At 30.5% G+C, this 14,732-nt stretch overlaps 2 protein-coding genes and 1 long non-coding RNA gene across 5 annotated transcripts; 1 reads left to right on the forward strand and 2 right to left on the reverse strand.

Annotated features, from left to right (window-relative positions):
* Positions 1-5,243: 5,243 nt before the first annotated feature.
* Positions 5,244-8,633, reverse strand: LOC100868409 (uncharacterized). The gene is made up of 2 exons (XM_012485126.3): positions 6,975-8,633; positions 5,244-6,226 (listed from the first exon to the last, which is right to left on the reverse strand). Exons 1-2 carry the CDS (start codon positions 7,603-7,605, stop codon positions 5,316-5,318), a joined length of 1,542 nt encoding a protein of 513 aa, XP_012340580.1. The 5' UTR covers positions 7,606-8,633; the 3' UTR covers positions 5,244-5,315.
* Positions 8,620-12,701, forward strand: LOC116414181 (uncharacterized). Of its 2 annotated transcripts, XR_015294881.1 has the most exons (3): positions 8,620-8,727; positions 8,823-9,042; positions 12,435-12,701. It is a non-coding gene; the product is annotated as an uncharacterized LOC116414181 (long non-coding RNA). The 2 variants fall into 2 exon arrangements; XR_004224643.2 differs by lacking the exon at positions 12,435-12,701 and having other exon boundaries at positions 8,823-10,166.
* Positions 9,133-14,106, reverse strand: LOC100870062 (uncharacterized). 2 transcript variants are annotated; one of them, XM_086916412.1, is made up of 5 exons: positions 13,828-14,106; positions 10,030-10,165; positions 9,809-9,958; positions 9,572-9,723; positions 9,133-9,456 (listed from the first exon to the last, which is right to left on the reverse strand). In XM_086916412.1, exons 2-5 carry the CDS (start codon positions 10,138-10,140, stop codon positions 9,231-9,233), a joined length of 639 nt encoding a protein of 212 aa, XP_086772538.1. In that variant the 5' UTR covers positions 10,141-10,165; positions 13,828-14,106; the 3' UTR covers positions 9,133-9,230. The 2 variants fall into 2 exon arrangements, with proteins under 2 accessions (XP_086772538.1, XP_031771666.2); XM_031915806.2 differs by lacking the exon at positions 13,828-14,106 and adding an exon at positions 10,339-10,558.
* Between the last annotated feature and the right edge of the window lie 626 nt (positions 14,107-14,732).

Below are 14,732 nucleotides of genomic sequence, written 5' to 3' on the forward strand. Positions count from 1 at the left end.
TTCTTCTTCTACTACTACTACTACTGTTTCAATTTCTTTCTCTACAAGTTTTACTTTCTCTCGAATTTCTATTTTTTACACCAAATATTTCATTGCGAATTGAAAGTTTCTTCAAAAAGGAAGAGACTAACCAAAAGAGTTTCGATCGAAGTGTATGATCAACATACAACTGGAATCAGTACAGGCAACGCATTTCGCACTAAAGAAATGGTTACTAGTTATTACACGTGATCACATCGTGTGTTTGATTACGTATCTACTCGCGAAGAGTTTTTCATTTCTCTTTGAGATACAACAAACTTTTTAATTCGCACAGTCTCCCTTGTGCTTGAAACATTCACGTTTGATCAGGTTCGAGAAGGTTTGCGCAAACGCGAAGCGTGACAAAATGAGGCGAGGCTTTGGCGCGACGCGGCTAGGTGTGGCGGGGCAAGGCAAGGCGAAACGACCCGATGCGTCTCTGTCTGCGTCCAATGAAAGCTATTTCCTGCTAGTGTTGCCAACGTGACCGCGCAAACACGTTTCACGAGCTAGTCGAGTGCGACAGTTTATGCATCGCCACGCCTCGACGTGTACTACTCGCGTTTTTAGTGCTTCGTACGGGTTAATTGTTGACGAAAACCTAGCGGACAACGTTCTCCTAGATGAGACGTTTTTTATTTGCAATTCGACGATATTGTAAATCCAGCTATTTTATCGTAAATTCATTTCGAGTGCAAATCAAGCTGCGCAGTCTCGCGAAATTGATCACGTTTCGAGATCACGGAAAGGATAGGTATCTCTGGAAAGGCGAAATTGCGAAATTCGAGAAGCAAACATGGCCAAAGGCCGGTTTTGCCGGATTGGAAAACGATAGCGCTGCTATGTGCGAACCTTCGCGCCTTATAAGGTACTAGCGGCCAATTCGTTCACCACGCGAAGCCTGATCGTCTCGATCGATTCTTGATATCGTTTATCGTTGTTGAACGATGATCTGAAATTGTAAATAATTTGCTCTTTGTGTTCCTATTTTCTTATTCGACATGTCTTTCAAAAAAAAAAAAAAAAAAAAAAAGAAAGAAAGAAATTGGATATAGATAAAATATTTTCAAAAAAGAGAGAAAAGAATAGGATACAGATAAAAAGAAATAACAGAGAGAAAGAAGAACGAAAGAAAGAAACGTCACGATATTTAAACTTAAAACTAAAAGATATACTTTCACTCGTAAATAATGCAAGGAAATGAAATTGTTAGCATTTAATCGCCAACGAAACATAACTTGAAAGTGAGAAGAGTAGAAAAAGGGGTGATAGAAAGGTATCTTACTGGCGCCATATATATATATTCTTGACACTACACATCACATTCTTCTCGATCTAACACTAATTACGATCCAGAAATTATTTTATTAAATGAATAAGAAATTACGACATAATTAAACATAATGAATGTTAGTAAAGATTTGCGTCTGGATTCGATTCACTTCAATGATATGATTTGTTTCGATAAAAAATTTGCATATTTTATATATTTTTCCTTTCTTCCTTTCATACTCGTTAATAAAATTTATTAGCTTTCTAGAAAATTTTATTTTGTTCATTAGAACAATGACAATATTTAGGCAAATTCATCGGTAACTGTGAAAGAAAAAACAAAAGTGACATTTTTCAAAAGACAAACATCGTTCGACGACGTATCAATGATATCGATATTACGCATCGTTTCGAAACAATAATTATTATTTCGATCGATCGATCGAGCATGATTGCCGGTTGTTATAAGTGTCGTAAGGTCGACCGTTAATCATTAACGCGAATTCCATTGTAATTGTTGATTTTTAATATCATTTTTAATATCACGAATGATTTGAAAATTAATAGATAAATGTGTATCGATGTCACTTACTTCGAGCTTGAGCTCAACGATTTTCCATTTCTTCAAAAAATTGTGCTTTCGTTTCTGAATTATTCCATCGTTCATTTACACGTTCATTAAAAATCAATTTCTTTGTAACACACCCTTCATTTAATACAATGTTCACGGTCCATAACTTTTCACGCACGCTTTTTTATTCCGTATTCTGACGATTTTCGATTTTATTTCTTGCAATTGTTGATTCGCGACAGCTGGAAATTGTTCTTGCGCGCGTGCGAATAGAAATTATACCAATAAAATGCACCGGTTCGGACGCTAGCTAAAGTCTGACTGGCGAAGCTCTGTTGGTTCGTTTCACTCGTAAGTTTCCACTCGCTTTCGCGCGTTCATTCCTGTCGGTGTGTATTGGGCCTTGTCAGACCAGGTCAAGCCAGGTCGGGCGAAACACACCGTCAACAACCACCATTGTCAAACTAACTATATTAGATCACAAGTGTATGATATATATATATAGTATGATCACGTGTGCTTGTGTTAAAATCAAACTAAACAAAATCAAAGAAATGGCTATCGTTTTTTTTTTCTAAATTCTTTGTATTTTTCGATAGATGAATAAAGACGAAATATACGTTATATGTTAGGTTAGGTTTTAGTAATTTTTTAACAAAATATTCCTAGAAATGAAAATCATTACATTTTGTTTTTAGTTATCAAATACTATCAAACAATTATCAAAAAAATAATGTTCTGAAACAAAATTTGAATTCTAATTTTAACAGACTAATTGTAGTTGTACATATTATACATTTTATACATCGTTTATGTTTATTTTAATGCAAAAAACTGTCTAGTATTAAAACCAACTGTCTTGTTTGTCAACACCCGGTATATGCATGATATCAAATACAAAACGATTTGGATTATGGAAGATGAATGATTGTAGAGGAGAAACGTCGGGATAGTAAAAAGGGGAAGCATTTACATTTTCCTTTGTGATCAAAGAAAACTTTTGTCGGTCGTCTCCGGCAATTATTTCGAACTAAATATAAACACGTTTTTTATTCTAGTTTAAAAGATATATTTTCAAATCGAATGAAACTTTTATCACTTTTTCTTCTTTGATAAAATATCAAAATTGTAACAATTGTATTATTTATTCAAAATATCCGTATAATAATTTAATTTTTTATTAATCCATGTCATTAATGTGCTTGCAATATGTTTATTAATTTAAATAATTGTACGATACGGTAAATGTATGGAATAACAATAAACTATATAGAAAAGAAATAGAAGATAGATTTCGTCGAAAACGAGAAAGAATATGCTACATTGTAATAATTTGTCGCAGAAGAAAAAATTAATGATGAACAATCAGGACAAGATAGAAAAAAATAAGGAAAGTAAAAGATAAAGAAGACGATGCTAATCCTTTTTGTATGGGAAAACCGAGCGGTCCGTTGAACAAACTAGGAGGCAAGCCAGACTTTCGAATAAGCTATTCAACCAGTGCAATATACCGTGCAAATATAGCGCATCCCGTCTAGACGACGTGACTTTTCCATCTGAACGAAAAGTTACCTCGTTATTTCGTGATTTTCCATGGAAAGCTTGGTGAAGAATTAGGAAAAGCAATAGCGAAACAGTTCAAGTAAATCGGTTCGAGATCATCGATCAATCGTTTTTACTCATTAAATAATGATAGCGATAGTGTCTTATCCAATTGATAAACAACTAAAAGCCTTTTCTTTTTATCATGATCAATAAATAATCGAATAAGTGTTAACGTCTCCTTTTTTTTTTTCTTTCTTTCTTTTTTTTTTACACTCCTCTCAATTTAACTTTTAATGGAGATTAAAATGTTCGACAACATACTATTCCCGATAATTTAAAAACTATACTTAATAATCTGGTTTAATTAAAACCTGTATTCAAAACTAGCCATCTCGTCGTTTCTTCAATGTTCAATATACATAATACAGAGCTGAACGATGAACAACCGCGAGAAACTGGTGCAAACTCAACTCGAATGACTTTATCTCGGCATACGGAACGTGCACACAATACTCTTTATGGCAGGCAATATTTTATGATATTCGACATTGTTCAGTTTGTTTAGCTGAAATGTGGAAACTTGAATGTTGAAAATCTATTTTTCTACCGAAAAACTAAACGAAAAATATGAAAGATGGATTAATAAATAATATTTCATTTATAAATTATAATTTGTAATGTTGCATAATTTTCAAATGAAAAAATTCAAATGTTATTTGTATTTCGATCGATTGCAAATATTGATTATTATCGACTATTAACGAGAATTTATTAGATTAATTGGAAAATATATAAAATGAATTTTCAACCCGATAATTCAGAAAAACCTTATCTCGTGCATAGATATTTTATATGAAATTGCAAAGTATGAGAAGACAATGAAAAGTAAAATTATGTCAAAAAAACATAGAGAGATTATATTGAAAGTTTTATGATATACTTCATCATTGACATAGATTCGCGAAAGATTAATAATAAATAAATATATCGTTCCCTTGATGATATTACGTGATATAAATATGTATACTTATCGATAAGAAAAAAATAAAAACAATGTTGAAACAGTTGTTGCACGTGAGAGAACATTATTGGATGTTTTATTTGATGTTCTTTCGTAATCTACAAACTATTCGTTGAATCGTGGTAAAGAAATTACGTAACAAATCGCGAAATCAGTAAAAGGTTGAATATTCCAACTCAATATTTCATAACTTACGAACACCTTATTATAGTAAAATTTCTCTATCGTTTTTATTTCATATTCTTGTTAAAAGTTGTTAGTTTTTTTCATATATTATATATATATATATATATATATATTGAGTCTAAATTTAGAATTAGAAATAATGAATCGAAATAAAATTCTGAATTAGATTATTTTTATCTATGATCGATTAATTTTTAAATCAATACGAAAATCGTAATCTTCAATATATTTAAAAAAAAATATATATACATACCATTTAATCTATTGTATCAAAGTACATGAAATGAATGTTGTGCTAACAAATATAATCAATTTAATCTATATGTCACTAGACGAGTGACAATCACAGTAATAGTATTAATAGCAACAGTATAAGAACAATAGCAATAATCATAATAATTATAATAATAACAAACAAATCAATAGATGCAGAGAACAAATTTCATGAAAAAAAATAAAAATTTATTTCAATTAAAAAGTAACGAAATATATCGATCCTATTTTTTTTTTGTTTTTTATTAATTTGTGAAGTGTAAGCTTCATCAAAAAACTTTCAAAAATTGCAATAGATTAAAAAAGAATTCTTTCCATATATAAAGACGGTGTAAATAATTATGAGCGATAAGATACTGAAAAAATACCATTGTTTATTTCCTATTAATAAAATTATAATTCTTACATCTTAAAAAGTAAATTAAATTAACCAAAGAAGGTATCATCGCTGGAGCCCTCTGTCGTGCAATTCTGAAGTAATGATGCAGGGTGGTTAGACATATCGTTAACGGTTTGCTCTCCCCCTAAACTACCTCCAACACCGCCAACATTACCACCACCATCAGCACCACCACCATCACCACCACCACTACCGCCTCCATTTGTATCGGCACCAGCTATGGATTCGCCGAGACAAGCGTCGCCACCTCCGAGTCCGGCGCCGGTTCCAACTACTCCGCTAGCATTCCCTGTTCTTGGAGGTTTTACATCTTGTGAAACTTCGTACGTTCGACTCTGCTGATTCTGCAAGTTGATTTCATTGTAAACGAGCTCTTGAATCTTCAACCTAATAAACATTTGTCTATCGAGCGGTAAACTTTTAAGAGGATTTCGAACGCTCATAAGAAAATGATAAGTGTCATCTTCTTCCTCCTGCGATACGCTTAACCTTTTTTGCAGAGATTCGAATCGTTTTCGATCGACCTCGGTATAATTGTTCTCCATTGCATCCATTAAACTTCTTTTCCTACCAATCTTATTCATTTTAGGTGGAGGCATAACTTGATGCAGGCCATCGTCATTTGAAAGCAAAGATTGACAAGAATCACCATCTAAATCATCGAACTGAGTTTCCTCGTGTCCTTCTAAAATGTCGATTTGAGGCTCGATTTGTGTTTCTTCTGGCGATGATCTAAGGGCTGCCGAACAATTCTGTGAAAGAGTGCATCCAATCACTCTCGAGTTCATTTGATCTCGTAGAAAGAATAGGCTCTTGAACCAAACCCATTTCGAATCGTGCTCATTGGCACCACCATCGCATTTTCCTCGATAAGTTTTCTTTAATTCGTTGCGGAAATTGTCTCGTAAATGCTTCCATTTCGATTTCGCGACGTCCGCTGGAAATGAAGACTATCTATTAATCTTTTGTTTTGAAAAAAATTTTTCGAAATTTTTTTATATAAATTTTTTTCGCCAAAACAATTTTCGCAACTTGTTATTTCGATAATAAACGATAATCAACGAATAAAAATGTAGACAATTAATTAATTTTTAATTGATATGAATAATTTATGAAAAATTAAGAAACGAATACATTAATAGAAAAGCAATGCTATCATTGTTAAATTTTCGATATTTTTAATTGTACAAAGAATAAAATTGATTTCAAACAATATGAATTGAAATCGCAATTGCGAACATAATTTCTTCGAAGTTATTAAAATTGTATTCATTAAAACCTATATATCCGATTGATTTTAATTTGAAACTTTTTAAAATAATTATTTTTCGATAATTCTGTTTTCAAATTAAAAATATATATATATATTCGGATTCATAATCGATTATATTATATATAAAAAAAATCATTGAAGTTGTTCATTCGTCTGCTTCATCACTTGATTAATAAATAAAAAGGATCATATACATTAATGGCATAGATTACAGGAAAGGAAATACATACATACGTAGTAGGGACGGTTGAAATGAGGCAGTGGGAGGGAAAGAAAAAGTGGAAGGGGACGACTCGCAAGAGAAAGAGAGAGAAAGCAAGAGAAGGAGTGAGAGAGGTGTGTGACGCAGGCGCGAATGGAAGAGGTGGAAAGAAGAGAGAAGAGGGAAGAGGAAAGCGAGGCGTATACTCACTGGAGACCTCGCAAGCCCTCGCGATCTCTCGCCACATCTTCAGGATGACGTCGCGATTGTGATAGTTGACGTTTTTCTGGTCCCAGATCGCGGGCCTAGCGTGTACCTCAGTGATCAGTCTCTGGAGATCCATCGTCATCGCGTTCCTACGCGCGTTCGCGTTGCATCTCCTGGACGATCGCTTGCTGGCAGTTCGACGGTTGAGAAGCGTGTTGCCGGAGCTGAGGGAGGAGGCAGCCGCGCGCGAGCCGCTTCCTCCTCTGGTTACGTTTCGTTGAGATTCGTTGGTGTGCGAAAGCCGATTTTTCGGTGGTTTCGTCGATTCCTGGCTGGATATCACTTGCCCTCCTAGCTGTTGCGGTTCTTCTTTGATCGCGAGGATTGTGTCGACAGTTTCGTTGACGGTGCTTACTTCGCCACCGCCACCGCCACCGACGACGACGAGTTCGTCCTCGTCGTCGACGTTACTGTTTCGTCGTTGTTGTCGTCTCCTCTTCTTCCTTTTACGCCTGGCGATACGAGAGCTGCCGGCCGAGGAGGAACTTGTGAAGCCGAGCCGAGCGGAGGATCGCAGGCGAGACGAATCCAGGGCTTTTTCCTCCTCGACTCGTGCACGCGTGCCGCCGTCCATACACGGCCGGTACACGCGCGCGTCCAGCCAGGAAGACGCGCACTCGCCTCAAGAAACAAGTTCGATATGAGTTACTCTGCCAAAAGAAGAGCAGTCAATTATTAAACGCGCGCGCACATTCTCGGCCGCTCGCGATACGCCGCCGATCCGTTAGCTGCTTATCCGCTCGCTAACCAGCGCTACCGCGCCGAACCCAAGTCCGAACCTTCCTTCGCTTTTGCCTATGGTTTCAGCTTCGGCTTCGGCCTCGCTCGAGTTTGCGCTCGGCTCCGCTCGGTTCCGCTCGGTCCGACTCGGTTCCGCTTCGCGCGCCACCGCTCGTCACCGCTTGTCACCGCTTATAATCTCCGCTTGTCTCTCAAACCTTAAAATTTTGCAATCGTTCTACTACTAAAGCTTCAATCTTTTCGTTTTTTCTTTTTTTTCTTTTCTTTACTCTATTTTCCTAATTGATATCGTTATATTTTTGACGATGATTCAAATTTGGACTTTCAACCTCAAAATCAAACATATTTTCGAATATTTAAAAATTTTGCCCTGTCCTGTTCTTTTCTGCCTTTATACCACTCACGAATTCACCGATTCCTGTTTCATCTGCTAAACAATGTGCTGCACCAATTTCCCATCGAACCCTTCTTCCTTTCACCGCGATTCTGATATGATATGTTGTGCAAATGCATTTCCGCCTTCCTTAACACGTTGCATTTTGATCGTTCTTATCAATTTCTCTTTATAATACTCATTTCTTGTCCTAATAGGATTGGAAATATAAGAAGTTGAAACAATTATCGTTAATGCGTGGATCACAATGTGTATTTGAATTAAAGTTTTATAGTTGAGGTCGTTTTCCGATCGATGCTAACCCGAAAAGCTGTTTGACAGTTGCTCCTTTCGATGCGTGCATTTGTCACTAAACAAGCGTCCTGCGCTCTCAGTTCGGTATCTCTCGGTACAGTTCGTCTCGGCTCGGTTCAATTCGGCTCCACTCGGTTCCATAGCGACGCGACATTACTGCTTACTGCTATTCGTTTACTTGCTCGTTACCAATGTCTGCCGTAACGACATAACACGTGATCGCTCAGTTCGGCTTTGGTCGTTGTTTCTCGATTTAATTCGATATACGTATGTAAATCGATATAATTTGATTTGAATCGAATTTAATCGATTCATCTTTGTTTGATTTGATTTAATGAAAATGTTATAAATGTTATATATAGAATATATACATATATAAAACACAGTATATACGAAAGATATAACGCAAAATACAGCAAATTATATTGATGGCTCGTATATGATAATTCTAAACGTATAATATATGTTAAGTATTAAGATGGAATGGGAAAGAATATGGATTATATTTTACGCAAAAGTGAACAATAACAGATTAATTAACTTGCATATGTATTCATCTAACCTATACAAAACGCAACTCAGGTATGATTTGATATTATATATATTATACCATAATCATAATAATAGTTTAAATATACAGATATTAGATATTTTAAAACTTTAATAGAAACATGTATTGAAATGGGATGCTTTATTATTTTACATTTTTATGGTTTACATCAGATATCTTTTTTTAATTTAATAAATTGTATTAGATGAAACAAAGCCATCTAAGATAAGTTAGATTTTAAATAACGCCAAATATTATCATTATTTAATATTTGATTAGGTTGCGGTATCTTCTTATTGATCCCGCTTATAAATTCTTGCAATACCTTCGAAAATTCTGTATTCACCATATTTATAACACTTGTACGAAATGTTTTAGTGATAGCTTCAATTGCAGCATTTACTATTGGATCACCTATATTACCCTTAAAAACGATATTAAATTTGCTGAAAATAAGAAAAATTTTAATCAAAGAATTACTTTTCATATATACCATATATATTACAGGCAAAGTTGATAAAAGCAATTGATAAAAATTTGTATAAATGTAATAATAATTACTTTAGTTTAACAATCTTAGCCATTGGAATAGCAATTTTATAATTGTTCATATTTAATTCCATAATTATTCGTATCTCCATGTCTTTGAAATAACCGTAAATCTTTCCTTTTCTATTGACTAGTAAATCGTAAAGATGATAATTATAATTAGCCTAAAAAGTTAAAATTAAAATATTATTATGATTTTTCTTGAAAATATATTGGATAATATTATGATTCTTTTAATGATTCTTTTACCTCAAGAACATTGAATCCTAAAGTTGCATCTAGAGTTAGAATTTTGTTTTCAAAAGACAAAATAATATCGTTTGCCCGTCTTACATTTGATAATCCTTGAAGAGAACCTTCCGTTAAATTAAGAGTTCTATGGTGAATTATTACTCCTTTCTATTATAAAAATAAAAAGATAATTATCGTTCAAATTTGATGTATTTTGATCAAGTTTATTATATAAATACCAGATTTTGGGATAAATCTTCTAATTTCATAGGATCTAATCTATGTTTTAAAATGAACATTTGAATTGAAGGTAACGCCATGTCGAATAATTTATTGAGTATAGCCGACATCTTTCCAGAATCGACACTATTCTCTCTGTATTTTCAGAAAAGTACTTAAGATTAATCTTTTTTCTTAAAAACATTTTTTTTAATTTAATATTTTCCATGATTATTGTGAATGAACAACATTTCATTGTTCAATAAATATATCATCATCTATTAAAGATAAGATAATTAATTTACTAATAATAAATTAAAAGAACTTACGCAGCATCTTGAAAATTCGCAAAGCTAGCAGTGAATAAAACGGAAAGTAAAAAAAGTAATCGAATTTGAACAATCATAATGAACTGATGTAGACAAATGGTTAATTATTGACGATGTGACTACCGTATACTTATCTTCTTCTATTTTTATTGTGTTTTCGTTGCATTATCTAGTTGCACCTTATCTGATTATAGAATTTAATCAATAAAGAAAAGATTTTATTGACCAAAGAATTCAGAATAATAATATAAATACATCATATCAATTGATATGTCGATAAAAGTAGATATGATCAATAGAATATTCTGATGCAAACTGAATTATATAGTTTTAATTCAAAATCTATATATATATATATATATAGATTATATTATATACAATAATTTTTTGAAATTTTTTTTATAATAAATAATTTAAAAATGGCCGCAAAATAAGATTTCTCGCTTATGAGATTAAAATATTCTCGAATGATTATTGCTTCTTTAATTTTCTTCACATTTTGATGAAAAACATATTGCAACATTGGTAACAAACCGTTATCATTTAACTCAATAAAATATTTTTATTAGAGAGAAATTTGATTTGACCTAAAAATAAAAAATTGTTAAATATAACATTTATTTTAATGTGTAATAATTTCACAAATAAGATAGTAAAAGATATAAATTTTCAACTCTTATTTATCGAAAAAAATCTGAAATCCAAATATTCGATTGATTAATGTAATGTATTAAATGTGAAGTTATTTATTAATTTAAATAAACTTATCTAGTTGATAATATAAAAATCAATGCGAATGTTCACCAGAATTAACTGCCTTTATAAATATTTTTTTTATGTTGGTGCAAGAAAAATAATTTAAAGAAGTAAAAAATAAATAAAATAGATAAAATATAAAATATCTCTTAAATTTTCAAGAAAATTATCCTATTATTCTTTGTGATTATCAAAAGATTGTCAAATATAATGTCGATTTTGAACGTTTCATCTTCATCTGCAGTAATAAATCTAACAATAAATTTATCAAAAAATCACGATAAGCAGCTTTAAAGAAAAAAAAAAGATGTTAATTCGATGCAAACAAAAAATAAAAATAGGAAAAACTGGAAAAAAAAATATAAATTTCATCGATCATTTCCTAGTTTTTTTTTTTCATCTCTCTTTTTTTCATTTTTTTATTTTTATTTTTTTTCTTTCAAATCAACAATTTCGATTACTCATTACTCTATAGTAGCAGATAAATGATCGATTTTAAAATAAAAGAATAAAAGAAAAGTGAATTACTTTCAATTTCGTAGAAGAAAACATAACGAGAAAAAGAAATTTTCAAATGTAACTTTTGATTTTAAAATTTTTATTTTTGTAAAAAATTTAATTAATTACATGTATTATTTATAAAAAGATATTTTATTGTTCTCTTGAAAAATAAAATTAAAATTTCTTTTGATAAATTGCGCACTTGTGATAAAATGATACGTGATTTCAGTGTTCATTGTAACAAATCATTGTAAACATATTTATTAAGAAACTTACCAAATACAAAAAAAATCTGTTCTTGATCATCATGATTTTGATAAAAAAAAAAAAAATAAAATTTTCTTATCGTTAAAAAAATCTGTTAAATAATCTGTAAAATAAATTTTCTTTTTTCTGTCTTTCTTTCTATTTTTCCTTTTATCGCCTCTTCCTTTTTTCATTATATCCTATTACTTGTGCTGCATGTATATATAATGGCAGTGTCTGAATATTTATATAATCGATTCTAATATTTTATAATTAGAAATATTATATTATATATTGATCTAAATAATATATGTTGAAACTTGATAATATAAAAAAGAAATTATCAATATTCGCTATATGGTGTGAATAATAAAAACAAAATAATGAATAATAAAAAACGAACTTTTCTTACAAGGAATATATATATATATATATAATAATATCTTATTATTCGAGAAAAAATTAAATTGTAATTTTTTTTTTTAATTTAACGAAATTTTTGAGACATATTTTTCATTTTTATGAAAATCAACATCACAAATAACTCAGAATAATACAAAATACATTATGGAATTATTTTCAATATTTTTCAGATAAATCATAGTCGAGTCTTATATTTGAAAATTTTGATAAATATCGAGAATCATCAATGAATCTATTTTCTTTGAAAGATTGTGTAACTCGATAATATAACTCTCGATATAAAAAGCAACTAATCGATCGATTTGATGAAATACATATTTATATTTACCTTTTTTTTCTTTATATTTTTGTTCATTTAGTATTAATAATAATAATTTTTAAGAAATTATACTATGTTAAATAAATAAATTGTTTTTTTGATATATTTATTAATTATATTAATCTTGATTGATTTTACTAATGTTACGAAACATTAATCATGTAATTTTCAGCAATATTATCATTTTGCATTCGATTTTTCACAAACAATCATTAATTGATCAATGAATCGAACATTTCATAATTTCATTTCATAATAATATGCTTATTTACAAATTGTTATTGATTAAATTTGTAAAAAGTAAATTACATCTAATAAATATGTCATTAAACGAAAAATAAAAGTACGGACTTGAACCATACGGAGTTGAGTGTATGATTCGTCGATATTATCGACATAAACAACTATCATTCGCTATGTGGTGCCCTCACGAAGTTGCTCAATATTAACGTTATCTTTTAATCAATATATTTTTCTTTCTTTTTGATTAATTCAATCAAAATGATATGATAAAGAGAAAATAAAACCGAACAATCGAAATAAAAAAATTGTTGTTAAATATATACAAAAACAACAAATCATAAAACTAACATTTTTTTATCATTAGTTGAAATAATTATTTCATTATGTGAATATTCAAATATTGTATTTATTAGGTTAAATGATCTAAATGAATATAAAATTATATTGACCTATATTTATCTTTAAAAATTATCACTATCATTAAAATACAATTAAAAATATGAAAGTTTATTTATAATTTTTCAAATTATCTGTTTTGGCATTAAAGATAAATGATTAGAAAAATGGTGAATCATAAATCTGATTAAATTTTTAATTTTTATTAAATTTCTTTTATATTTTGTAAGTAGACAATATAAATTTAATTAAAATATTAATTAAATATTTGAGAATGCATTCTTATAAATAGATGTTACACAATTATAAAATTTTTCATAGAATATGATATGATCACATATATTTCAAATATTAAAATTGTTAATCAAAAAAATTAATAATTCACTTTCTATCATGTACTATTTATTAAATTTATAATAATAATCCAAAAAATTTATTTAATATTTATCCACTTAATAAACCAAAAACTTATGTTGCATGAAGCACTTGCGCGCGCAGAATAAATGACCTTGCGATATTACGCAATAGCTCGAAAATTATCGATTTGTAGCGATTCGTTACAAAGAAAACATTACAAAATAACATTAAGGTTAAAAATATATTACCATTTTACTAATATTGTTTTACATGCTCATAAAACATCATTCTCAATCGAATGTTTATCACTATCAAATACGTTTCTCTTGATGCCATCTTAATCTTGTTGTACACGGTAGATCAATAGGAAAGTTTGATCAGTAAGCGTAGTTATTATCGTTTAGTTGTAAAATTAATTTGTTTTTCAGTGCGATCATGCGCGATTGTATGTAGGTGTAGATACTTCGTTTTGATCGAGCCAACTCTAGCTGCAACACCACGTAATAGCGTAAATATACGTAAACAGCATAGCAGTTAGCTAGCGTATTTTTTTGTTTGAAAGATAGCTCGCTAGAAATTGTTTTTTTGACCTTCGTATCAATATCTTTTCAATTGCGTTACTTGCTATTTATTTGGTCATTTATTTTTTTAATAATATTGTGTTGTATAAATAATATATAATTACATATTTTCATTTTACTAATCAATTTTTGATGAAATTAACCACTTTAACAAATTTGTTATCAATATAAAAATCATTAATTTAAAATGATATCAAAAAACAAGTTTTTTTCATTGACGTAATTATCGAAAAAAATATATTATTTCACGATAAAATGACGGGGTAGTCAGTTACGTAGAAAGCAATATAGGTCAATGATCCAACAGCGTGTTTCACTTCCTCTCATTCTTTTAAGTAAGAAAACAAAAGAAGGCTCGACCGCTGTTCCGAGTATCCAACAACCAATCGGAAAGCTTTTCGATGGTAAAAACATAAGCCACGTGCGTTTTCTCTGCTGAACAAGGAACGTGTTTACCAGCATTACAATTCTTATACATTACATACACTATATATGTATAGATATGTTCAACGTATGTTATGACGCATGATGTATCCGCATGGTATATATTAACTTTAGATCAGCGTATATTT

This window comes from Apis florea, unplaced genomic scaffold (genome assembly GCF_048593485.1).
Source record: "Apis florea isolate Af1SG1 unplaced genomic scaffold, ASM4859348v1 contig_3802_pilon, whole genome shotgun sequence".
In the NCBI taxonomy this organism is placed as follows: Eukaryota; Metazoa; Arthropoda; class Insecta; order Hymenoptera; family Apidae; genus Apis; species Apis florea.

Coding starts and splice junctions, on each gene's coding strand:
- LOC100868409 (XM_012485126.3), bottom strand. CDS start 7,605: ATGGACGGCGGCACGCGTGCACGAGTCGAGGAGGAAAAAGCCCTGGAT. Junction 6,227..6,974: donor GAGGGCTTGCGAGGTCTCCA/GTGAGTATACGC, acceptor CTTCATTTCCAG/CGGACGTCGCGAAATCGAAA.
- LOC100870062 (XM_031915806.2), bottom strand. CDS start 10,415: ATGATTGTTCAAATTCGATTACTTTTTTTACTTTCCGTTTTATTCACT. Junction 9,724..9,808: donor TAGGATTCAATGTTCTTGAG/GTAAAAGAATCA, acceptor TTAACTTTTTAG/GCTAATTATAATTATCATCT. Junction 9,457..9,571: donor GCTAAGATTGTTAAACTAAA/GTAATTATTATT, acceptor TCTTATTTTCAG/CAAATTTAATATCGTTTTTA.